Genomic DNA, 27,655 nt, shown 5'->3' on the forward strand with positions numbered 1-27,655 from the left:
AGGATATTTGGCTATTTGTTATTATTTGAGTTTTGTTCTGGTTCAGGGCGTAGCCAGAGAGCCTCCCTAACTTTTGCGCTTCATTTTCAAGAGCCGCTATGGAGTTTGAGGGATCAGGTGAGGTGATAGCCAGATCGTCAGCGTAGGCCATGATCTTGGTGCAGATACCTTGAAAGTTAACTGGGGGAATCTCATTATTTCTCTCTATTTGTTTGATGAAGGGATCCAAATAGAGGGCAAACAGCAGAGGGGAGCAAGGGCATCCCTGTCTGGTGCCCCGGGAGATCTCAAATTGCCCGGTTAGTTGTCCATTAATGGAGACACAGGCTGTTGGTTTTACGTAGAGAGCTTGTACCGCCTGTATGATCTTTGGCCCAAAGCCCATTCTACTCATGACTGCCCACAGAAATTGCCAGGAGACCCGATCAAAAACTTTCTCAGCGTCCAAGAGTGTAAGTGACATTGGGTCTCCGGCGGCCTGTGCGGCGTCAAAAAGAGTGATAGCTCGTCTAACATGCTCAGTTGTTCCTTTCTTCTGGATTAACCCGTGCTGCCACTCTGAAACCAAGGATTCAGCCACTGAGGACATTAGCTAATATTTTGGAGAAGATTTTTGAATCACAATTGATGAGAGTAATAGGTCGGTAGGAGCTCATCTCTAGTGGAGATTTATCCTTTTTAGGAAAAATAGCTATTCTGGCCATGGACCAGGATGCCGGGGGTAGCACCCCGTTGAATAGAGAGTTAATTACTTCTGTAAGGATTATTTTAATTTGTGGGGCAAAGGTCTTATAGAACTCTACTGGGATGCCGTCCAGCCCAGTACCTTTCCCGTCAGGGAGGCTATTTAGGGATTCCAGTATCTCATCCCATGTAGGGGTTAAGTCTAGTATTTCCCTATAATCTGAGGAAAGAGATCTGAGATCGATCTCGCTAAAATAGCTGGTAGTCTTGCTTGAGATTAGGTCATTTGGACCAGTGTACTCCTCGGTGTAAAGTTTGGAATAGAAATCCTGGAATCCCTTTCGTATGAGATCAGTGTCATTAGTCTCACTTCCTGATGGGAGTTTAATTGTGTGTATCTCGCTGCAGGAAGCCTGTTGCCTGGTCCTAACAGCCAAATGATGCCCAATACTATCGCTGCACTCATAGTTTTTATCCCGGGAGCTGGCCCATTTTGCAGCGGTCTTCTCAGCAAAAATTGCCCCAATTTCTGCTCTGGCCAGCACTACCTCCTTCTGGACTGTCTCAGTGTCTTGCCCTGCTTGAATACAATGGGTTAGTTTAGTTTCAGCTATCTTTAGCGTCCCCTGTAAGTTACTTATCACCATCTTCTCTTTTTTATTTTTGCAAACTGAAAATCCAAGGGCTCGCCCCTAATCCCAGCTTTTAGCATGTCCCAAACTGTCATAAGGGAGGCAGAGCCAATGTTAATATCTAAAAACTCCTGCAACCAATCTTGCATATGTGTATTATATAATGGGTCCTGTAACAGAGCTTTTTCAAAGCTCCAGGTGGAAGCCTCTCTAAGTTTCCCCAATCCTCTGATGTTAATGATGAGGGGATTGTGATCAGACATAAAGCGTGGGGCCATGTCAATAGTGCAGTTATTAATGATTGAAGATGAGAGAAAGAAGTAGTCTAGCCTGACAAGGGTGTGGTGTGGGGCAGAGAAAAAGATGTGACCAGGCTGGGATGGATTCAATCTAGCCCAACAATCTCTTAAACCGTGCATCTGTGCAAGGTCTGTCAAAGCCTGATAAACCAAGGGCTTCCTGCCCTTGTATTTACAGTGGTTTTCAGTATCCCAGTTGGAAGGCAAATGTAGATTAAGATTGCCGCATAGTACAATGGGGGTGGGCCAGTTTGCTAGTTCTCCTGAAACCAAGTTGATGACTCCTGGATCATCTGCATTGCTTCCGTAAATTGAGCAGAGGGTAAAGGGGGGGTTGTTAGAGATATGACACTCAGTTATCACCCATTTGCCTAGAGAATCAGCCTTGACCCGGGGAGAAGCTATGGGGAGTCTTCTCTCAGTAAGAATTCCAACCCCCTGGTTTTAGAGCCCTGTGTGGTGGCCCCCAAGACTCGGAATCCCAAGGAGTCTAATTTGTGCTTCTGGGAACCCTCAATGTGAGTTTCCTGTATGCAGTTAATGTTCCCTCCCAAAGATCGGAGCCCCTGGGCCACATTTTGCCTTTTCGAGTGGTCATTTAACCCACATATATTGACAGAGACAATTCTTAATGTATCTAGCTTAGCCATTTAAAGGAAAACACAAAAACAGAAGAACAATAACACAACAGACTCCTAATATCTCGTCCGGTATCATAACAGGTGTGTTTTAGATATGCATGTGTATGTGTGAAGAAGATTAAAAAACTAGTGCTTACATTTTCTGTGCCAAACTTTCCTATTGAGGTGCCTTTCCCATCCCTCCCCCCCTTTTTTGAGCAAACAGGCAGAGCCTGAGTGAAGGCAATCATCTTGAGCCCCGACTTCCAGCCACGCCGGAATGATAGAAACTTTTGCTCTAGATTATAATTCGGCCATGTGCCCCTTTTTTTTTTTTTTTGCTGTGCTCTGTGTAAAGTGGGGTGGTGCAAAGATAGCATAGAAGACAAATAAACCGCATGAGAGAATCAGAAGAAAGTGTCAGATAAAGGCAAATAAAGTCAAAATAGAGTCAATGGGTGCGTGGCTCAAGTTTGGTTTTTTGCAACAGGCAAATTGGATATGTATTATTTCTTCCTGGATTTCAATTCCTCCAGAAACTCCCCAGCTTTAATCTCAGAGAGGAAAACCTTGGTGCTTCTGTTGGAAATTACTTTGAGCCTCAAAGGATTCATAAGATACACTTCTGCACCCTGCTGTTGAAAAGGGGAGATTAGCTGCCTCATACGCCATCTTCGTTCAACAGTCTGATGGAAGAAGTCTGGTTTGGCAAAGAAAGTTATCCCGTTGGCTCCTTTTTTTGAGTTGAAGCGGGCCTGGTCACAGATCATCTGTCTGAGGAGGAAATTTCCGAAGTAGACTAGGAATACCCTTGGTTGCCCTCCTGATGGGTTGCCACTGTTGTGTTGTCGCTTCTGGTGAAAAGGGAACCGGTGTGCCCTCTGTACTTCATGATCCCAGTCCCAGCTCGGATGATCAGGGAAGGAGTCCTGTAGCAGTTTAACTATGAAGCGTCTTGGGTCATCCCCCACCTTCCCCTCCGGAATGCCTGGTAGGCGGAGGTTGTTCTGGCGCTGACGATTCTCCTGTTCCTCCATCTTTGTCATCATATCTATCATACAAGCTGTATTGGACTCCCCCTGTTGTTTGGTGGCCAGGGCTTCTGTTTCCAGGTGTTCAGTTCGTGCCTCCACCATAGTGACCGATCACTGATGTCAGCACAGGTTTTGTTCTGTCGCCTCAGCCCACCCTGCAGCTTTTTAGCAGCATTCTTAACGATACGACTGTCCGCCCGAACTTCTTCCTGAAAATCCTTGATGGAGGCCAAGATGGAGGCTAGGGAGGGTTCAGAGGTGTCTGTTTGCAGGCTCTTTGTACTTCCCCACTGAGTAGAGTTTAGATCGTCTTCATCCGGGGGGTATGACATTTGAGAGTCAGAATAGTCCCATTTAAGCTGGCTGGGGAGTTTGTTTTTGCTGATGGGTTTTTTGGGACGCTGAACCGTGCCTGTATCCTTGTGTGAGACCTCGCTGTCCCCTTCACTGGCCTCCTCGGATCCGTCCTCATTGGAGGAGGTCGGAGTACTGTCTGACACAGAGTAGAAATCTTCCGCTCCTGATTCAGGGGTCCAAGGAATTTGGGAGCCGGGGGCACCACCAAGTTTCGGATAACTTTGTTGGTCCCTGCTTTGCCAGGGTCAGAGGTGGCAGCGGGTTTCCAAGGCTATTCTCTCCGAGTATATTGTCGGACACCTGTGACTGTGGGGTTGAAAAATCGCGGTGTCAGCGTGTGGGTGTGCTGAAGCAGGGGCTTGGGGGAGCCCATCTTGACCTATTGTGGGCTCTGTTAGCGCAACCGTGCAGTTTTTTGGACTGGTGGACAAGGCATCACCTTCTCCAGCACCCCCCGCTTGTTGTGCAACTGGGTTTGCACTTCCTGCTGGTGGGTTACTGATGGGAGAGGGGGGGGTTCTATTGCTGGGATTTGGCAGCGTTTTTTTATTCCCAGGAAAATTTTTGCTGGGGGGATGAGCAGCTTCAGTGTTTTTAGGGTCTCTGGACAGAGCCCCCGATTTGCCCAACAGTTTCCCCACCACTTTTTTGTCCCCACTGACCTCAGGCTTGGTTTTAGGCGCTCCCTCAGTGGCAACAGAAGCGGCATCCTTGGAGTCATTGGAGTCCTTGGCGGCAGTAGGTGTTTTTAGTTTAGCGCCTCTACGTGCCCCTCGGGCACTCATGATGCTCCTGCTGGCTTCGAGTGGACCCTTCAGGGATAAAATCCGATAGTCCAGGAGTCCGTTGCCCTTGTTGAAGGCTGTGAGGGATGCAGGACACAGAATTACCGCTACAGCGGTTAAAATCCAAATGGACCGCACTTGCGGCACCAATGTCTTCCGAGCAGTGCGGGCAGCACGAATAAATGTTGGGCAGCCAAGTACTTCCAGAGAGAAGCCCCCACCAGGAGAAAGCAGCCTCGATGTTCTCGTTGCACCGCAGGACTGGCGTGCGTGACGATCCAGCATCCCGGTGAAAGGCGCAGGGCAGCTAGCCAAGTGTTTACGCGTCCGGCGTGAGCAGCCGAGCAGCGTGAGCTCAGGCGGATTCCATCTTGCATTCACTTTTCCTCTGATTTAAAATGGGAGAAATTATTGACAGTGAGAGCAGGTAACGTGGAGGGGGCAATAGAGAGTCTATTCAGTTTTTCAAAGAAATTAGGTCACAAAACAGTTCAAGAGTTGATCACTGTGTGCAAGCCACAGTGCATTCCTCTGTAAACCTACGGGGCAGGAGAATGGGGCTACACTTTTTCTGGTGCTCCACAAACAATTGAGAACACCTTTCTTTTATTTATTTATTTGAAAGGCTTTATATTGCGCTAGCATGACCCATCAGGGTATCAAGCGCTGTAAATATAAGCATGCAAAATAAACAGGAGAAGATATAAATACTAAACATGAAATCAGGGAAGCAGAATGCGAAAAAAAGACACGTCCATACAGCGGTACAAAGTGCATTGTTGAGTGTATAAAAACAATGCTGCAAACAAGATGTAAAAGTTAGTTTGGGCGTCTTCAGGGCTATTGTTGCAGGTAGCTATTCAGGAGCAACCCCTTGATATCTTGTTTGAATGTGGCAATCAAAGCATTAGTTCTGATTTCGGATGGAAGAGCAATCCATATTCTTGGACTATTTAGGTTTCAAACAAGAAGCGGTGTTTGAAAACTATCTCCTTTGCGTCACTAATATAGAATATAGGTTCTACCTTGCTAGTTTTATGTTAGGCAGGGTTCACTTTTTGGTAGCCTACTCCTCAACAGGCTTCATGGTTTCAAATCTTACCTCTTTGTCCCTGTTATGGCATTGCAAAACAATCTTCTGTCAACGTTATGTTTTTCTGCAGGTTTTATTCTCAACCCAGAAGGTTCTTTCTTAGACCCATCCTGCTGTCATTTGGGGTTAGAAGTTATAATGCGAGGTTATCCTTTCTTTTATGATTAGAATCAACATTTTGTTGTCTTGCTATCACCAGTTTTATCAGTGGGGCCTTGAAAATTAGAAATTCCCAGAAATAGAATAGTACTGGTACAACATAACACTCACTCCTCCCCCACTTCCTTCACCTTTCTGCACCCGTAGGGCCCAACAACTCTCGTAATCAAGTTATGTTTTCCAAGGCGTAGACTTTCTATTCACATCAAACCAGATAATTCATCACAAACCACTACGAGAGTAAAAGTATTCTACTTGGATATATATCCTTATTCGTGGCATCACACTTTAGTGACATCCACTTGTCCAAGGCAGTAAGTAAATTAGGCACGACATTACACTTGAACTTTAACTTGGCTGTACACTTGAACTTGAATTCACTCTGCTGCTTACATTGTGCCAGCAGGGCCCAACGCGCTACAGCAAACAGTTGCATTACTTGAAATCCAGGGTACCTTAAGCGCACCAGCCCACCAGGGTACCTGAACACAGGCAGCCTCCCCAAGATTCTACTCAGTCCAGTGTGTTAGGGCAGTAGAGTCCAGGACCACCAGCAGGTCGGTCCCCCCTCCCCACCTACCCTCTGCACACTCCCATCCGACCTCCTCCTGGGGTCCATCCAGCTGCTGAACCTTCATTGCTGTGCATGACCCTTTGTTATTAACTGTCAGCGCCCCGCACAGGGTGAGAAGCTCCCTGGCGCACTCGCCCTCCCCCCCTTGACGCTGACTGTGCTCCACAGTAGCCCCCAGTATAGTCTGGATAAAGATCCCCAACCCTTTTGCCGACAGATGCACCCGGTCCGGATGGTAGAACTCCCTATTCAAAGGAAGGAGCAAGTTGTGCCGAATTGTACCCAATGTGGAACCTGCTAAGATACTTTTGATCAAATGGTTCAGCTTCTTTACAGATCGGTTCATAGCCTTTACCGGAGCCCCTCCAGCCCATAACACCCGCGGTATCACCTCCGACCACAATATTGACGTCGTCAGTAAGTGTTGTCTAATCCTAGACATGGCTGAAAACAAGGCCTCTCTCACCCCTCACCTGCCTAATTGGACCATATCATTCACGCCCACGTGAATGACTAAAATGGCTGGGCGGGGAACTGCTTTAGATTCTTTTGCTTGTTCAAGCCAAGAAAACAGGTCCTGCAATGTTAGGCCCCACCACCCCAATCCAATGGTGTGCAAAACCAGAGGCCTCTTGTGCTTCCTCCAGACTGGACCTCTGGAATTGCTGCTCCGCTCTGCGAATCAAGGCATGCCCACACCAACCTACGTGTACTGGGCTGCAGGCATCAACGGAAAGAAAGAAAGAATCACTGATATGACCATGACTGGTGGGCCCCCGGGCATTATTCCTCCCTCTACACGATTCTTAGCTGCACGTACCGTTCAAAACATGCTGACCGCCATCGACCCGCCCTTTTGATTGCTTCTGCTGGCAGGCCCAACACTGCTGCTGTGGTGGCCGCCCTTATGCAAAAGGAATGGGAACTAAACTGCGTTGAATCCTCACCCAGGTAGGCCAACACCCGTCGACACATGCGTGTACTAGTATTGGGTCATTGCTGTCCCATCCCTGTGTACTAGAAGCCTGGTTGAGACCCCCAGGGCGTCCCCTGAGGTAACCCCTAGCCAATGCCACTGGACAGTATGCGGTGTCTTGCGCCATGTGCAATTTCACCCATGTGCCTTTCCCTAGTGGGTCTGTTTTGAACCTTCGGATCCTGAGATGAATAGCCCTGACCTCCAGGTGGACATCTGGCAAGCCTATCCCCCCTTCTTTGACAATGCGACCAATTTGGAGATGCGCAAGGCTCCAAAAAGGCCAGCGTGTATGCAAGGCTGAATAGCTGTACTCCATATTGGGACCAGCACACGTGCTGTAAGGCCCCCAAGAGCCTCCCCGGCCTCTCTATGTTTATAGGTTGCCAATAGTCTTGTATAGCCGGTACTGTGCGTTTCCAACCCTTAATGGCCTTCCTACCCTAAAATCCTTGGTAGAATCCCTGACACCTTGTAACGTGGCAAAGAAGGTAATGACGGACAGTTGCTTGCGCACTAACGACATCGATTTCCCCAGTCCCTTTGTGCCACCAGAAAACTCAACACTCCTTTCTGGGTGAACCTGTCTGCTTCGGTGCCTGATCTGAATGTTGCGTTGTACACCCCCGAGCCTTCTCGTACATATGTTTTGTCTTGGGTGCCAGAGCTGCTGCAATTAGGTCTGTGGCAATGGGGCTCCAAGCCTCCACAACTCCTCTGGGATCTCCGCCATTTCTTTGTCCGCTAGCGGCCACCATGCCCTGAACTCTGCCAACTTAGATCAAGACAAAGCATCAGCCACTGCATTATCCACAATCGGCACATGCTTGGTAGAAAAATGCACGTTATGCAACAAACATAGGCAAATAAGAGACTTCAGCAACCGCAGCACCCAAAGGCATTTCGCGCTGTAATTATTGATGGCCATGACTGCAGACATGCTGTCAGACCCAAAAATTATTCTAGTGTTCGCCATTGATGCCCCCCAAATGTGTAGGGTGACAATGATGGGAAACAGTTCTAGGAAGGTAACGTTGCCTTTGAGCCCAGATGCAATCCACTCCCCTGGCCAATGCTGCATGCACCACCTAGAGCCCAACACTGCCCCAAAACCAATGCTCCCTGCCGCGTCTGTGTAAGTTCAAGTTCAAGTTCAGTAATTTGTATAGCACTCACCCAGAGGGTCTCAAGGCGCTTGGGGGAGGGGGGTACTTTATTTATCAAATATCCAAGTTTTTAGTTGCTTTCTGAAGGAGAGGTGGTTCTGTGTAAGGCGGAGGTGGGTGGGGAGAGAGTTCCAGGTTTTGGCCGCTAAGTAGGAGAAGGATCTTCCCCCCATGGTGGATATATGGAAGCGCGGAATTGCGGCGAGGGCTTGATTGGATGGTCGTAGTTGGCGGGTGGGGGTGTAAAAGGACAGGCGCGTGTTGAGGCATTTGGCTCCTAGATCGTAGAGGGCTTTGTGTGCGTGGGTGAGGAGACGGAACGTTATTCTCTTGTTGATAGGGAGCCAGTGGAGGTCTTTCAGGTGGTCGGAAATGTGAGCCTGGTGAGGGATGTCTAGTATAAGTCTGGCTGAGGCGTTTTGGATGCGTTGGAGTTTTTTATGTAGTTTGGCTGTAGTTCCGGCGTACAGGGTGTTTCCGTAATCCAGTCGGCTTGTGACCAGTGCGTGGGTGACCGTCTTTCTTGTTTCGGTGGGGATCCAACGGAAGATTTTTTTGAGCATGCGTAGGATGTTGAAGCATGATGATGAGACGGCGTTGACTTGTCTGGCCATCGACAGGGAGGAGTCCAGGATGAAGCCCAGGTTACGTGCGTGGTCCGTAGGTGTGGGTGCGGTTCCCAGGGCTGGTGGCCACCATGAGTCGTCCCAGGTAGAGGGGGATGATCCTAAGATGAGGACTTCCATTTTGTCCGAGTTCAGTTTTAAACGGCTGTTCTTCATCCACTCAGCTACTTCTTTCATCCCTTCGTGTAGGTTGGTCTTGGCGGTGTTTGGGTCTTTGGTGAGGGAGAGGATCAGCTGGGTGTCGTCTGCATAGGAGATGATGTTAAGGTTGTGTTGGCGGGCGATGGATGTGAGGGGACTCATGTATACGTTGAAGAGGGTGGGACTGAGTGATGATCCTTGTGGTACGCCGCAGATGACTTCGGTGGCCTCTGATCTAAAAGGGGGGAGGCGGACTCTCTGGGTTCTTCCGGCGAGGAACGAGATGATCCAGTCCAGTGCTTTTCCTTGTATTCCGACGTTGCTGAGGCGTTGTATAAGGGTGCTATGACAGACTGTGTTGAAGGCTGCGGAGAGGTCAAGTAGGATGAGGGCAACTGTGTCTCCGTTGTCCAGTAGTGTTCGAATGTCGTCTGTTGCTGCGATGAGGGCGGTTTTGGCGCTGTGTTTGGCTCGAAAGCCGTTCTGTGAGGGGTCGAGGGATTTGTTGGATTCGAGGAAGGCGGTGAGCTGACTGTTGAAGGCTTTCTCAATGACTTTGGCAGGGAATGGGAGGAGCGAGATGGGGCGGTAGTTCTTAAGTTCGGTGGGGTCTGCTGTGAGTTTCTTCAGAAGGGCGCTGAGTTTGGCATGTTTCCAGCTTTCTGGGAAGGTCGCGGAGTTGAGGGAGCAGTTGATGACGTCTTGGAGATGGGGTGCGATAATGGAGTCTGCTTTGTTGAAGATGTGATGGGGACATGGGTCGGTTGGCGATCCTGAGTGGATGGAGTTCATCAGGTGGATGGTGTCTTCGGTGGTGATTGGGTTCCAGGCGCAGAGGTTGTTAGAGGGGGGTTTTGGGTCGGAGGTGGGTGGATTGGACTGGTCTCTGGGCTGGTTTTCAAAGCTGTTATGTATGTCGGCGATTTTGTTGTGGAAGAATGAGGCTAGAGAGTCGCAGAGGAGTTGAGAGGGAGTGATGTCGTTGGTGCCGGCGGTGGGGTTGGTAAATTCTTTGACGATGCTGAATAGTTCTTTGCTGTTATGGGCGTTGTTGTCAAGTCGATCCTTGAATGCTGATTTCTTGGTGGATCGGATCAGTTGGTGGTGTTTCCGGGTGGCATTCTTGAAGGTGGCCAGGTTATCAGTGGTTGGGTTTTTTCTCCAGACTTTCTCGAGGGTGCGACAGGACTTCTTGGATTTCTTAAGGTCATCGTTGAACCAGGGGGCTTTTTTGCTACCTTGCTTGATTTGATGGTTTTTCAAGGGTGCTAGTGCGTCGGCGCTGTGGGTGATCCATTGTGTGAGGTTGGTGGCTGCTTGGTTTGGGTCCGATGATTTGGCAGAGGGCAATCTCTCTGCTGGTCCACACTGGTTGCTGCCACAATAGAGTTCCATTGAAATTATCTATGAACCCCTTCCTTGTCTCCAAGTCCTCTCTGACCTCTGCCGACAATCTGGTGTGGTGGTGCTTTTCCCGCAGGCCGGTCATTGCTCGCACTATGTTCTTTGAAAAAATTCTCCCTATGGGAATCTCTCTCAAAGAGAAGTTCAATTGCCCCACGAAGACCTGCAGCTGATGTAGCATTACCTTCCTGGCCGCTATACAGGTGTTAAGCGCATCTCTGAATGCCCTGACCTTCTGCTGTGGCAGGCTACACTCCTCTACCATTGAGTCAATCTCAATACCCAGGAAGCACAAACATGTGGTGGGGCCTTCTGTCTTGTGTTCAGCCAACAGAACCCCCCAATGCCTGAGCCAGATGTCGAAAACCTTGCAGGATCCTTCAACATGTCCGGTCACCTGGGGGACCCATGAACAGGACGTCATCTAGGTAATGGAACACATTGTCAGATAACACAAAGCCCCTCACTGCACACTCAAGGAATCTACTAAATGTCTCAAAAACTGAACACGCTATGGAACACCCCATGGGCATGCATAAGTCAAGGAAGTACTGAACCTCAAAAGTGAAACCTAGCAAATGAGTATCCTCTGGGTGGACCGGTAGAAGGCGGAAGGTCGCCTCTATGTCTAACTTAGCCATCAAGGCCCCCTGCCTAGTCTCTGTAGTTTTACAGTGGCTTCATCAAAGGTGGTGTATCGCATTGCGCATAGTGTGTGGTCCAACCCATCATTTACGGATAACCCAGTGGAGTAAGAGAGGTTGTAAATCGAGCGAAATTTGCCTGGCACTTTCTTTGGAACTAGCCCCAGAGGCGAACACTCCAAGGAAGCGCACAGTGGAGAACTAAACGGACCGCCACCCTCCCTGCAAGCACCTCTCTCATAATCTTGTCCCGGACCAACTCGTGCTGCTGCAGAACTGACAATTGATTCTTTGGTGGGACTGAAGTGGGGGGTCCGTAGGAAGGAATGCAGAACCCGTCCTTGAAACCGTAGTACAGCATGTGTGCATCCTTGTAGTTGGTATATTTGCTGAGTAGATGCGTGAGCACGTGGATGCGAACTGTGGAAGGGAGGCGTCACACCATTAATTGGGCAGTCGACTCTTAAGGGTTGTTTGCTCTCTGTGCTTGCCATGCTTTTTGAAACACTTAAACTCTGGGTCTCCTTGTCCCCCGCAGAAAGAGCAAATATGCTTACACTTATATGCTGCCCCTTGCTACAGTCCTTCGTGTTGTACGGCCAGCAAGCCAGTTTTTTTGTCTCCCAAACTTCTGTTGAATCGAAAGGACTGCACCGCCCTCCCTGTTGCTGGAACATATTGAACCCTGCATGCAAATATTCGTCTCCCTCTGGTCCCATGCAATTTCTGGCCTAACCGCTTTCTTATGGTTACATATACCTTCTATGTACTTATGTGTCTATATATTTATTACCATTCTTCTAATTCAGCATATCCAATACACTACCTTATTTTTCACCCAATACCGCTCTTAGTATATCCTCAACTTTCTGGCTCATCTCAAACCTCATTCTACTACTCTTTCCAATGCACTACCCTACTGCTCACCCTATACCTCTATCAATATATCCTCCACATCCACTGTCTCAATCATTAAAACCCCATACCACTACTATAACCCAAAAAATAATCCTTTCCAGAGTCCTCCCTACCCTACCCCTCTGTGCATGATCTCATACCTCTTTACTATTCAGATCCCCCAAATAAGCCATCTAAACCCTTCCCTTTGACTCTTCCCCCTCCACCTCCCTTTTACTCATCCCAAGCCTCCTCCTTCTGGTATGAACTCCAAAACTAAATCAAAATTTCTAAATCCTTCCCTCTTTTATCCCTCCGCTATCCTTTTCAATCCAAATAACAGACTAACATGTTCACCCCTCAAATTAATGTCATATTTCACTTTACTAATTCACCACTAATCCTTCATGGGTTCCAGTGTAGCGTGCTACTCTCTGAAAAAGCACTTCAACACTTCATCAGGGGTAGCAAGCGATATGTAAATGCAAACCTTTTCCCTCTTGTATCCCTCCACTATACTTCTCAATCCAAATAACTGACAAAGAAATCCACCACTCAAATTGCTTTCATAGTTTACTATACTAATTCACCACTACTCCTTTATGGGTTCCGGAGTAGTGTGCTACTCGCTGAAAAAATTGTTTTGACGCGTCATTAGGGGTAGTAAGCGCTATACGAATATAATTCCAATACAATACAATGCCTCATACTAAATTATTCTGAATATGTTTCCTTTGTATCATGCCCATGTCATGCTCTTCAGTCAATATCTTCCACCAATGCAGCTGACCCTAGTGTGAACTCTATTACCACTAACTCCTCTTTCATTATAGTTCAGCCCGCTTCATGTTCATCACCCACCTCAATCGCCTTTTTGCCTCCCTCAACAGATCTTGATTTACAACCCCGTCTCTCCTTTGGTTTAATTTCCTAATCCAGTCAGTACTGGTAGGTTGGACTCTGGAACCCTTCTGAGAAATAATCTCCTTAACTTGAACTATGAAGCAATCACAAGAGAAATAGAAAATATTACAACGCCATGTTGAAATACAGAATGTACATTCAGGTTTTCTGAGCTCATGTCACCCTGTTCCTGTTTCTTGCTTTTATTGACCCTCTGCTCACTCATCAAGTACTGACTAAAACTCTTCTAGCTTGTCTTGTCTCAGTTAGCCTTCGTTCATTTTCAAAGAAAACTGAAAGATCTCAGATTAATACTTGCATTTGGCCCCATACAACATCCGTTTGTACAAGAAATAACACAATACATATCAATATCACATTTTAAATAATCCTATAAACATTGTCTTGAGGTCTGTCCCTACTTCTACCATTACCAACCTAATGCCCTTAAAATTGAATTTTAGATCAGATTAATTAGCATTGACATTGCATTTAAAAACTCTAATATGTGTTGTAGCAAATTGCCTCTCCTTTAATCCTTTCCAAGTTTTTACCATGGACATAATGTAGTCCAATTTTATGATACTGAGACTACAAATCATATATCATTCACAAGGCAAAATCTTTGAGGAAATTATTAGATTTATGACTACTCAGTTCTTATTGTTCTCCAAGCACATATTTCTCAACAATTTCAACTCCTCTTGGAGTAAGATGACAGACCTGTATACTTCCCATCGGAAATTGTTTCTCCAGCAGAATGATCTAACAATATTACAACTAGCCACTATAAATTAAAATGTATACATTTAGTCTAGTGAGTTTCAAAAAAGACAACAGCCCAATCCACAACCCCTTCCTGTGGACTGTTTGGATTCTCTCTTCATCCTACTTACATTCCAGTTTCTGCTGAATATGAACTGGAAAGTCTTGACTATTGTAAGAGAAATAAAGTATATTGGCCATAAACACCTGGACTAAAACCCAGTTTAACATATCTACTAACTGTGACCCCAGAGATGTTTTCGGTCAGGCCACTGAGAAACTGACTGGAGTATTGAGAGCACTACAACTAGCCAAAGCCAATTATAAATCCAGAAAAAGATAGCATTCTGGTCCAACAAGAACATCAGCAACATAAAGGTCTTACTTGCCACTGAAAGAGGCTGGAGGAAAGGCTCTCCGCCCCCTACCCTGGCAACCTTCTAGGCTGAAACAAAAACATACAAATTCCTATATTGGTCTGAATCCTAATTTTCTGAACTCCGGAGTGCTATCCAAAGACCTGAATAACTTTTCAAGATCACCTAAAGATCCCAATTGCTATGAAATTACAGAACACTTTATTTCCTGATTCAGAAGATTAGAACTGGATTAATCAACCTCTCCTCTTACACTGAATTCAAACTAATTATTATTACCAGGAAAGCACCTTCTGTGCTGTCACCATTATCTACCCCCTCATTTCTACTCATTACATTTTTCTCTCTTTTTTTAATTGGTTGCAGGATCTCCATTGTGTTGTGTTTTGACTTTGTTACTGCTTTGTTACTACTAAATGCTTTACACATTTTCCTTAGTTAAGCCTGTCTGCTCAGTGTCATATCTACGGGACAGAGGGCGGGGTTGGGAGGGGGTGGATGAGCCAAAGTTTAAATTATTGAAATTGTGTCTGACCTCAACATTTCTGTGGCATTATTCCTTGTGGTGGACTCCCATCCACCCCAATTAATAACCCACCTTCTCATTCATTTCCCCCCTCCTACCTATTACTGCACAGAGTTGTTTTTATCTAACAAGTAGGTGTATTCTGTTCCTTCCAAGTTTACAAGCTTATAGCCTCCTTTCTCACTGCAGTAAGATATAAGCATGTACATACCTTACATCTAGATTTGAACTTATTCTTACATTAATGACACTTCTATCTCCAGTTGTAGTCCTATGTTATTAAGGGCAGTATTTATTCTTTGACATTACTCTATAGTTATTCATGTACATGACATGACAGAAAAATAAATGTGTGTGATATGAAAAGACTGGATGCATTCCCAGGGCATACTGGCAAGAGTAGTTCATAAAAGGCTGATGCAACACTTTTCTTTTTGTTTACACAACAGTTCTGAGAGAGTGCTGCCCAGCATAGTTAATTCTGGGTAAAATGACTGCCAGAACTATATCCATCACCAGCTTGGCTCTGAGTGGGGCTTAGCTGGGCTAAAACTAGATTACATGAATTGCAGCAGTGTTGATGCATTAATATTTCCACATTTTTGTGTAAATATTTGCACCAACACTTAGATCAATTCGTAGTACAAAAAGGGCATTTTTGCACTATTTTGTTGCTAAAAATATTGTTTTTGTACCATTGAGTCGGTGGTCATGTTTGTTCTGATCACTAAACCCAGCACCCCTGCAGTCTTTCTAATGCAGTGATCTACTCACTTTTGTCCTAAGGATATGACAGAACAGAAGTTAAGGAAAAATAAAAAGAATTGGGTTTATGTTAGGGGGTGGATGATTAATTCTGCTCTGCCGGCGCAGATGTTGGTGTTGTTTTGGCCGAATTCTCTTAACTGCAGAGTGATGTCGTTTTTTCTCACGCACGGCTCACCAATAGTAAGTTGGCGAGCAAGAATTGCCGTACCCAGCGTGATGTTTGAGCTCAGGAAGGACACCCGGAGGGACTATCCCAATGAGGGCTGTCGTGGACTGTCGCAATCGTTCGTGGTGAGAAAGCTGCTGCTCGAGTAGAAAATCTACTCAAGCAGCAGCAAAGAAGCGGCACCTTCTGGGGTGCTGCATGGTGCCGTTCATGCTGATTTTACGGAGCAGAACAAGCTCCAGGTGCCAAAAATAGGAGCGAGTTGCGGGACGTGCCGATTTCCGCAGAATCTCACTGAGTTTTCTTGTGACTGCAGAATTTCACTGAGAGAAACTCAGCGAGTTCTGCTCACCCCTAGTATATGTTTATATGTTAGTTAACCCCTTCTTTGCGGGGTAATTCCCCCGCTGTGCTGGGGGGCAGGGGGGCCCGCACAGCGCCTGCATGCTCATGACGAGCTCTGCTCATCATGAGGCATAGCGCTCCTGTGCTCATGATGTGCTGAGCTCATCACAGGTGCACCGGCTCCCGTGGAACGCCCAGCACAGCAGGGGAATTCTCCCCGCACATGAGCGTTCCACGGGCCATGACGAGCTGAGCTCGTCATGAGCACCGGAGCGCCGTGGCTCATGACGAGCACAGCTCGTCATGAGCATGGGAGGGGTTAAAGAATATGACATTTCAAATTGTTTTGTTTGTTGGAGGATGATGAGTCATTCAGATTCTGTGGAGTGACAAGGGGACATGAAAATTTCAGAAATACAAAAAACAAATAAAATGAGAGTAGTCAGTTTCGAATAAAGCGCTTGTGAAACAGCAAATAATAGAGCAAAGAGATTTGAAAAGTATGCACTTAAATTGCAGTCCTGTTTATTGTTCACTTTCACTTCTGCTCAGCAGCATATAGGTACACTCTGGGACCTGCTAGCTAACTACTACCAGGGCTGCAGGGCCTAATTCGAGCCGGTGGGTTCTGGTCCTCAGCACCAGCACTTAATTTTGAACATTGGCACTAATGACTGTGCACCACATGTTGGCGCTGTCTTTTTAATTTTGAGATGAGCACAACAACTGTGTTTAATTATGCATTATATATTAAAAATGAATGATACCTGCCACCCAAGCCATTCTTATAGCTTTGGGGCCTGGAATAGTCTGAATTGTCACAGTGTGTGAGGGTTACTCTCATTGGCAGTGCTTGCAGGGATCAATAGGTGGTTCAGGCTGCAGTGGCCTCCTGAGAAGGGTCCTAGCACTTAGACTTTTACAAATGAAGCACTGGAGGGCTGAGACCTAATGATAAGAGGACCATATATTTTGTTTAATGGCAAACATTCTTATTTTTATTTAGAATGTACACTTGTGATTGCATTTATAAATGTTCTACACAGATTCCAGAACATTCTATAACAGAATAAAGCTAGAACATGGACTCAGTAACCAGTAGGTGTATTGGTTGGGTAGTGACTGTTGGATGAACAAGCTTGAGTCAGAAGACTGAAAGGGTGGGGGGGGGGGGGGGGGGGGTGTCTGGTGGTGCCATCAATCCAGAGGGCAGAGTTCTTAAGCGTAGTTTGCATGTCATCATTGGAGGTGCTGGTTCTTAGGTCAGGCAAGGGTTTTGGCAGCAGTGTCAATCATTAAAATCAAGAAAAAGACCTGTAAGTTTTGTGGTGGTGATGATGGGGAGGGTTTGTCTCACCCTACAATGGAGTTAAGTCCATAAAAATTTTTTTATTGAGGAATCTTACCTGATCTCGGTTGTGATTTACCCTGTCAATCATAGTCTTCCTAGCTATATTAGAGTAGTAGCCATACGACAAGTCATAATCCACCGGGAACCCATCCGCACCCATGTGGTGCTTGTGACCCAACCACATCAAGGACAGACGTTCACCCGCCTGAGCCGAAATCAAGCTGAAGCGAAGGGCCTGTAAGTGACCCAAAGGAGTGAAATTAGGGACATGACTAATGCACTGCAGTACATATTGGGCACATGAAACATTCAATATGTATTAACAAACTGGTACATCAAAGCAAAATGTAGCCAACACAAACTGAGAAGGAGAATCCTAGAACACTAAGCAACTTCACCCTTGTGAGTATTTTTTCAAGCAGTGAGGCAAACGCAATATTCAGGGAGAAAGGATAACTTTGCATTTGGCCAACATACTAATGTCCATCACAGCATATTACTAATGATCACTCTCTGGTGTTGCAGATTTCAATAATTTTTTGCATTCTCACTGGTAATGTTTCGGGATCGAGAGGGCAAGTTGTACTAGATCCAAGTCATAAAGTAGTTGGTGTTTTTTGTACACGGCTGCTTTGTGGCTGACTTGAGTTTTGCACTGCGACTGATCTTCTTCTAGATTCTTCCTTTCCATATTAAACTTGCTTTTTCTTTGCAGATTTTCCAGTTACTCCTTCAACTCCATAACTAGGCTGTTCATTGTCCTGATGACTTTACCTTTATAACTATTATGTGATCTTACCAGTTTTTTCCCCTTCACTCTTCTGATGTATCTTTGCATGATCTTTCTCAACACCATCTGAAGGTTACATCTCCTCTCCTCCTCTACATCACTCTTCTTCTCTACTCCACCTTATCTACTTCTTGTCTAGGTCTCTACTGATCTTCTTCATTAGTGTTAACATGCATCTCTACCCAGCATCAAGCACACTTGCTGGTAACTATGTCATATGAAACTTGCTGTTATTTCCATTTTACATGCTACCTTATTTATAGTGGGCCCGAGTCACAGAACTAACTCAAGACAAAATCCTAAACTTACTACAATTTTGGTATTCATAGAAGGCACTTACACATTTCTGTATTCACAGAAGTTAGGACTCCTAACTTTAGGACTCCTAAATGACTTCTGTGAATACCGAAAGTCTTAAAGTTAGGGTTTTTCTCAGTTTAGGAGTAGTAAAGTTAGGACTCCAAACTTCTGTGAATACCGAAATGAGTAAGTGCCTTCTGTGAATACCAAAATGGTAGTAAGTTTAGGATTTTGTCTTAAGTTAGTTCTGTGAATCGGGCCCAGAGTCTCTACTACTTAGGGTCTCATTACAAGCGCCCCAGATGCAGAGATTGTGTTTAAGACTAGGGACATGGGGCATTTAAGTCTGAGGTCTCACTGTTATAAAGTGGAAAACCATAAATTATCCTATTGATCAACATGCTTGTTCTGTCCTGGATCCTGTCTGTAGCCCTCCATATTCTATCCTGACTCGACAGAAGGACACACTGACAAGAACAGGGGACATATCTCCAGCCTGACCAGCTTCCCTTTCAGATGATCATGTGGCAGTCATGCTTCTGTAGAACCTGTGCAGGTGGGGCCTAAGTCTTTACTCTATCTGTTGGTTACATGTGTATTAAAAAGTTACTTTTACTGCTCAATCTGATCAAATTCATTGCAGGAGAACCATTAAACACCTGTAAAGGGCTTCTAGCTAACTCAAATGTCCCAAAGCCACTATGCTTTAAAAAGGGTAAACATCCTTTACCACGCGGATTTTACTACGCGTGGCCTTTACAACGCGTCCATTACAACGCAAGTCGTTACCACGACTTGCGCTGGAGGGCGCTAAAGGATTAAAAATAGTAAATTTACTATCCCAACACCTTCCCTAGGGTCCACGGGGACTGGTGTTAGAATAGTATATTATACTATTCGAAATCCGCGCCCCCAACGCAAGTCGTGGTAACGACTTGCATTGTAAGGGACGCGGTGTAAAGGGATGCGTTGTGACGTACGCGTTGTACCGTCATACATCCTTTAAAAAGCAGCATTGTCCACTTACTGTCCTAAAACATGCCACTACAAGTGATTTGGATCCAGGTTAGCCCAATGTTCAAAGTCTTACACCCCCTTAAGTGGGAGTCTTCTTGTCCCTCTGGCCAGAGGTATTGTCTACGGGGTTTTACAAGTTATGCAAACACTACCTTTGTGGTGTCCACTTTGATGCCGAGGCCGGTCTGATAAAGAACAGATGCAAGGAAGAAGGAGGGGTGAAAGCCCAAGCAGGCGGCTTGCAGCAGAAGAGGCAGCCATCTCTTCAAGTGGGCCATTCCCAGTTGAGTCATCGCCTGCTTCTCGAAGGACTGGTAAAGAGCTTGGCCGAGAGACTCAAGATTCATCTTCCAGTCACCTGCAGACACGAAATTGGAGAAATATTTTAAGGAATATCTTCCAAACTAGCACCTGGCTAAGAGGCGAGCCATCATGAGCTTCAACCACCTCTTAATGCAGCGTGCAAATATTTCAAAGTAACTGTTAGGAATAGCATAACAAGCCAAACCATCCTTGAAGCATACTCTACGATCCAAGCTGATGGGCCGTCAATGAGTCACCTATGTCTTTGAAAAGTTGTACATACACACACACATACACACACACACGCACACACACCCACACACACACACACACACACACACAGCCTAACATACCTATTATTATGAGGACCGCCCATTGACCGTAATGGAGTGTGTAGTTGGGTAGGTTATAAAGCGGACTGATGCAAATATAACTGCTTTTTATGTTTTTAAATTCACTCACTCGAAACACTCTACCGGGATCCGTCCTCCTAACTCACTGGTCCTCACAAAGATAGTGTTTGTCTGGCAGTGATTAATTTGTAAAAAAATAATTACCAGGGCCCACCCATTGCCCTGCCAGCACTGCCAATGGCAGTATCAACACATTTACCAATCTTCACACTCCTGCAACTGTGACAATTCAGCATACTCTAGGCCCCCAAAGCTATAAGAAGGACTTGGGCGGCATTCAATAGTCATTTTTAGCAGTACCACCATGTGGCAGACTGGTACAAGCCCTGGTGTTGACAATTAGGTTCCGATGCTGAGCACCGGAAACCACCAGCTCAAATTAAGCACTGCTGTTTGGTTCTGTCAAGGTTTACTCATGCTATGAGGACTGATCTGGTCCTCAGAGCGTGGGCTATACATACCCACCCATATGCAAATACACACACAAACAATAGAGTGGACATATACATACCCCTTTAACTTTGCATTGCTTTGGTAATCACAGCATATCTGATTGATCTAGATAGTTCTTTTGCTTTCTGGGGCTGGGGACATCTTGATTGCTTCTTCAAATAGGAGCTTCTCTATTTTGTACAAACGCTCATGGGATTTATGGTGGAGTAAAGTTGGCCTGAATGGAGAAGGCTTTGGCAGATTGATAGCAAAGTAATTCTTCACCTCAGAAAGGACCCATGGATCAGGGAAATCTGGATCCACTGGCGGAAATGGCAGAGAAACCCTCCACTCACTAGAGTAGAGTGTGCCAACTTATGTTGTAAAAAGTTTGGTGCCTGGCTCAGGATAATATCGCTGGGAGCTCTTGACTTTGGTGGAGGCTGTTCCATCTCAAGAGCTCATCTCCAGCTGCATGTTTCCTGAGTCAGAGGAGGCTTCGGACAAGGGTTTGTAACGAAAGGACCCATTGGCCTTGGAAGAATGAGAGGCCATTGCTGGCCTTAAGAGTAGACAGGATTGTCTCAGCAGTATTGCTTGGATGGCATCTGAGCACCCCATTAATGTGTTTAGTACCACAGTACCTGCTAAATACTGATGCAGCAGGTTGCAGTATTTACAGAATGTGGTTTTATATTCATTCTGAATTCTGCCATCAGAATGGGGACAGCACTGCCATTCCACGTTTCCGCCTTTTCGAGTTGCGGATATGTAGTATTTTCCCCACCCAAATTCCACCACCTTTTACCTGGATAATTAATTTAGAGGGCATAAAATGCAGAATTACAGCACTAGTTAGGATCTTGTTCTGGTGCAACTCTTTGAATTAGAGGTTGATTAAGTTTTTCCGAGCCTCTGATTTAAGGCCTGAGGGCATAGGCTATGTTTGGATGCTCATTAACAGATGGGTTCTTTCCTGATGAAGTCCCAGAGGATCAGCAGTTTTGGTTCTTCAGTTTCCTTGCCCAGATGTGCATGGCGTTAGTTCTTATGAGTGTATTATATCCCAATGCACTTGCAATTAGGAGGACGGGATATCCATCACGTTTGTCACGAAGTACCAGGGCCGGACTGGGAACAGAAACCGGCCCTGGCAAACTGCTCAGCTGAACCCCCTGGGGTGAGGGGGAGTGCAGCCAAGCAGTTTGCGAGGTCCGGTTCCAACCGATTTTGTTACAGGCGGACGATATTGCCAACCCCCGGTAACAAACATGCCCCCCCTGGGACCCAAAACCAGCCCCACCCTAGCGGCCTACCGGGGAAAGGCCTGGTGCCCGCTATGGCCTGTCCGGCCCTGCGAAGTACCCACCCTCCAAACCAGCTGAAACACATTGTCTGTAGGGCTTTCACCTCCCCTTGAGTGCTCATTCCACCAGCTAGAACCCCCAAGGGGAACCTCCACACATGAGGTTGAGGGTCCCCTAGACAATGCCTGACACCCCACTCGAAGAAAGGGCAGTGCTTAATTTGAGCCAGTTGTTTCCAGTTCTCAGCTCTGGCAATTTATTGTCAACACCGGCCCTTATGACAGGCGTTGTTTGTCTTATTTTTTGAAGAGCATAATTGTTGTTGTTTAATAATTAAATATACATTAACATCACTCATACCTGCCACCTAAAGCTATAAGAACAGCTTGGGCGGCATTTGTTTGTCATTTTAATATATGTCCAAAGTCTGAATTGTCCCACTTGTACGAGTGTGATGCTTAGTAGTGATAGTACTGTCCTTGGCAGCGCTACTGGGAGCAATGGGTTGCACTTCTTTTTTTTTACAAACTAAGCACTGATAAAAGGTTCTCAGTGCTGCATATAGAGGTAAACTTTCTGTACTGCAAAGGACTTCCAGAGGTGGAGGAAATAAACAGTATGCAAACAATATCCAAAAATATCAAGGTGCATCAGAGTCAGGGTCATCATGCTAGTTATTCACTAAGCACAAGCAAATCATGTTTGAATCCATGCAATTTAGTAGGTATAAAGGAAATGCATATAAGCATAGTGGAGGTAGCATTCTTTCTGCAGTGTACACTTTTGCACAGCATTGGTGTGCAAAACTCTGATGCTATAGAAGCAGTTTTTAGTCCTGCTAATATATTCCAGGGAGTCTATGAGTTGAGAATGGGAAAGAAGCAGAACATTTGGGAAGTATGTAGGTCCTGACAGGCCTTTGATTCCACTGGGCCTTTCCCAATGGGCTGAAGCACTTGGAGACCAGTTTTGAAAGCCCATGGCAGCTCCTCTGTCATTTCTCCCAGCTCCCTAAAATTAATCGCAGCAGCATAGGGAGCTTAAACAGAGAGAGAAAGAGAGAGGGAGGGAGGAAGGGGAAGGAGGAGAGAAATGAATAAGAGATGGAGAATAGAGCAAGCAAGATGGGCAATGAATGTTTGGAAAGCGAGAGATGGCTCGAGGATATGAAGGCAGCTGGGCTGGATTGAGAATTTTTGCCAGGGCTGCCTTTGGTTCCCCAGTTCAGCCTGGGAATATTAAATAGACATATATGGAAATCACACAATCCAGATGCGATGTTCATGACATTAACAATAGCCGCAGGGCCATTTATTTGCTTAGTGTCATTTTTTTCTGACTTTTGCCGGTAAAAAAGGGCATTTAAGACTTGCCCCTGATTTCCCCTCCGGTTGAGGTAAGTCTTCTAGAAACCTCTTTCAGCACACGCAGGTGTGAGAATGGTGCTTACAATTCTTGCATTGTGTGATGTCAGTTGGAGGAACATTTCCAGTCAGTGGCAGATTGTGGCGGTCCTTGAATTGTTATTGGAATATTTGAAAAACCCAAGCACAAAGGGAATAACAAATGTCTCAGCCACTCATATTTCTTGTCCAAATCAAAATGAGTTCTCAACCACCGTACTCAGCTGCTTACCAAGCCAATGATCAAAATATATTAGAACATTGGATTGTTGAGTGCTCTGTTGAAGACAAGAGTGCTCCGGGCTTCTAATGGCTTGTAGAAGCCAGGAGCTCCAACATTCCAAGGTTTGTTTACAGCTGTTGAAGCTCAACTAACACAATTTCCTAAATAAACTGAAAACTGTTCCCAGAGCCCTCTATGCTTTGTACCAAATACACTTCAACTGCCCCTGGTTAGGGGCATACAATGTATCTATTGGACTACCAAAGTAACCGCGAGAACGTCTGCATATTCAATGTACTGCTACCGTGAGAGAATCTCCAAATGTATCCTGTGGTAAAATGTTTCTTATTGCTTATTTATTCTCTATTGGTCCATATACTGAGAAACGTGTACCCATGTAGATGATCAGGACCTATGGAATGAACATCATATCTTAGGCAGATCTTAGTCAGCTCATCCTCTTTCTATCCGCAGAGCCCGCCACCACTAAGGCCAAATTACACATGTGAATGATCAGCGTCACCCACTGGAGGCAAGACAACTACCTCAAACTCAACACCGGCAATGCAGAGGGACTCGTCTTTGGGAGCAACACATCCCTGTGTGACGACTTCTAGTGGCTAGCCAAACTGTGACCCTCACCCACACCAGGACCTAAGCATCATAGTGGACATCAAACTCATCATGAAAAAACAGATCAAAACAGTATCCTCAGCCTGCTTCTTCACTCTCTGTATGCCTCAAAAAATATTCAAGTGGCTCCCTGCCAGCATCTGAAGCACCATCACCCAGGCCCTCATCACCAGCCACCTGAACTACGGCAACACCCTCTACTTAGGAATAACCTCACACCTACTAAAGATATCCCATATAATGTAGCAGCCGAAACAAAAGGTGTTACTGCCCAAGTGTTGACCAAAACTGAACAGTTGCTGAACACTCAACAAAGACTGGCGCACCTACAAGGTATTCAGAAAATGCTGTTGTGGACTGCTGCTTAGACCCCTCGGTCAGTCGCAATAAGCACTTTGCCTTCATCAAGTACTCTGATCATATCCCCAGCTGAGGCATCGCTTAGTATGATCCAAGGTCGACCGATCCCAAGAATACCCCAGAACTCAGCCCTGAGGTGTAAAGGGATGGCATTAGTTTCTCTACAAGGGGAGAATCTAGTCAGTGGCGGGATGGGGACCTATCAGGAAAGTAGCCAGGCGAAGAGCAGATCTCACATTGAATAAATATTGCACAGCTGAAAACAGAGTTTGAAGAAATGGTGAAGGGAAATGTGCGAATGGGTTTTCTAGGATATTATAGGGAGAACTAACTGCTTTACCTCATTAAGGAAGCTGTGAGAGTGGCAATAGAGGCGCATGCCCAGATGTGGAAGGTGGCAGATGAATGTGGAGTTGACATAATTCAGTGAAAGTAGTTGCAGAAGAATGCTTATCATCTGCTACTGAACTTAAAGGAGTGAAGGCTCCAGTCGGGGAGCACCAAATTCAGTATCGGGACTACACCACTCCCGATCCTAGGTGTTAGCACACCCCATGTATGGGATTGAAGGTAAAGTGTTCCACTCTGGCATAAGCTTCAAATGACAGTCAAATATTGTGCAAATTTGGTTTTCCAAACTTAAAACCTAAAATTCAAAAACAGAAACTCACTAAAAAAAATACAATTAAAGGTTAGTTTTGGTTTGGTGAACACAAAATCTAAAAGTAAATTAAATGCTTCAGGTATTGTAAGTATTGCCCAATGCACATCATAACTCCTGCCCAAAGCTTATAGGCTTTTTCACATACATTTTCCTTTTTTTAATAATGTTATGTTACTGTACTTAAATCTATGCATTGAAATGAAATATTCAACATGAATGCCTTCATGCTAATGGCTATGTACATAATGTTAAATTGTTGACTGTTTGAATCCAAATTATGCCTGGGAAAAAGTAACAAACTACTGCTTGCATTACGACACTAGAAACAGCTGAGGCACTTGCTGGACCATGCATTGGGTATTTTCTTTGTTCCTGTCTTTAGGACTCACCCCTCTTCATCACCATCATGTTCAGGATTTTGAAAACTGTGGCTCTTGAACGTCGATAGGGTGCTTCCCACTCTCTACTCTGGGGCCCTCGGTGTACCTCCTTGTACCGTACGATATATTCCTTGTATACATCATTACAGGATTCTAGAAGAATGAAAAGAGAAGTAGAATGATGCTTTGAAAAAACTAGCACTTGACACCTGTTTTACACCAATATATTTGAACACTCTATGAACACGATGAGGTTTCTGATTGCTCTCAATGAACATATTTTCAACAAGGACTCATTTTTGCAAAATCATATGTCCCTGATTATGCCTATTTCCTCTTCTTGTTTTATACCCATGGGTGTATTTAAATGTCTCTTAATATATAAATTACCAATTTCAAGATTGTATCATTTTCAAACACAACATGGCACCAACATGGGTCAGTTCCAGCTGGAACACGGTTATATGCCTGGGCTCTCACTTAGGCCAAAAACATAAATCTATTTTGGCAATACTAGCACCAAACTAATAAAAACCAACAAACCTCTAAACGGTCTTCACACATAAAGAATGGAATTTCCTGTACAGTAATTGAAAAAAACTATACAGATTTTGCTTGAGGCTAGGGTCAGGTCTGAATTATAATAAGTTACTTCCCCTGGCTTTCCCTTTGGTACCCCTGGCTCGGCCCGCGCTGGCCCTAGTCTCAGGGGTGAATCTGCCGCTACAGCAGCAAAATGTAAACAGGGATTTGTGTTCTTTCTAGTTTGTGCTTCCTCCCACCCCGCAGATGCAAATATTAGGCTGTTGAGGGTCCGACAACAGTCCCAGTGGTTAAACCGGTGATGTTATTGACAGTCCATGATTGCAACCTATCTTTTCCACTACCTTAATGAATTTTGTGAACCCACATCTGAGATCATTATATTCCTAACATGAAATAGTCAGAGTAGAACGCCGGATCCCTGCCGACCCCTCCTATGTGCACTGTGGCTCATATGGACATCAAGAGCTCCTAACCACACAAGACTAAATCATGACATTCCAAGCCGAAACATTTGGAAATCATCATATGTTGTTGCTACTCTAAATAACCCCATGTAAAATACCAAGCCTTCTGCAGGGTTGGCAGGACTTATGGAAAAGTGATGGGAACTCCCACCATGAAGACCCTCAAAACTCTAAATGGGCTGGTATGAGGAGATTCTGACTGTAGCATCTAAATGTATGTTTTTTGTCTCCGAATCTCACTCTGCCCCTTCATCTCAGGGTTGTGGACTGGAGTTGAGATAGCAGCTGCCATGGTGAGCAGTTCATTATGCGCAGCAGAAAATTATCCTTCCAAGAATAACAGGAGCAAGCGCTCTGATTTAAAGCAATTTAAGGGATTGACTGATGTTGCAGAATGGGTTACTCTCTTCAGGGAAGCAGTTTGTTATAAAGCATATTCTGTGTTGCTCCATAACGCGGATAGGTGAGGTGCAGGATACTAGCTCCCCGTGAAGTGAGAACAACATGAAAGAATTCTAGGCCTCATTTATATCTTGGCAGATGGCCTGTTGTTCAACCAGGGTAACAGAGTAAATTACTCCATCTTTCATGGCTGGGGAGCATTATTACACACAAGGTCTTCAGCCAGGATCGCTTGACTCCAGTGGCGCAGTGAACACGGGACCCACGTCTGGGCATACCCTTCCCACATAGGCTGAACAGCAAAACAAACAAGGTGATGGACGGAATGTTGCACATTGGCAAAACATTCACCCGCAGTCACAGGTCTGGATTAAATCCATCATTATTTTGCTCTCCACGCTACCCCAGTTCAGACATGGCCATATGCAAATCAGTCTTGACCCTGTGCCTCATGGGAACAGTCCAGAACGAACTGCCAAGCCATGTCTTCCCTGGACCGGAATCAAGCATGCTAGGACCGGTTTCTGGCTATCCGCTGTCTTCAGCAAGGATACCTTGACCCCAGTGGCGCAGTGAGCACAGGACCCACGTCTGGGCATACTCTTCCCACATAGGATGAACAGCAAAACACAAAGGGTGATGGACGGAATGTTGCACATTGGCAAAACATTCACCCCCAGGCACAGATCTGGGTTTAATCCATCGTTATTTTGCTCACCAAGCCAC

The 27,655-nt window shown here is 45.6% G+C and overlaps 1 protein-coding gene across 1 annotated transcript in view; it reads right to left on the reverse strand.

The window, feature by feature from the left end:
* LOC147693543 (protein sel-1 homolog 3-like) overlaps positions 1–27,655 on the reverse strand; it is a 413,447-nt gene that overhangs the window by 131,784 nt on the left and 254,008 nt on the right. Inside the window, exons 10-12 of the mRNA XM_086933234.1 lie at positions 25,527–25,670; positions 19,552–19,757; positions 17,348–17,527 (exon numbers count right to left, since the gene is read on the reverse strand). Coding sequence (XP_086789360.1) covers positions 17,348–17,527; positions 19,552–19,757; positions 25,527–25,670 — 530 coding nt within the window. The remainder of the gene's footprint in view (positions 1–17,347; positions 17,528–19,551; positions 19,758–25,526; positions 25,671–27,655) is intronic.

This window comes from Lissotriton vulgaris, chromosome 8 (genome assembly GCF_964263255.1).
Source record: "Lissotriton vulgaris chromosome 8, aLisVul1.2, whole genome shotgun sequence".
Taxonomy (NCBI): domain Eukaryota; kingdom Metazoa; phylum Chordata; class Amphibia; order Caudata; family Salamandridae; genus Lissotriton; species Lissotriton vulgaris.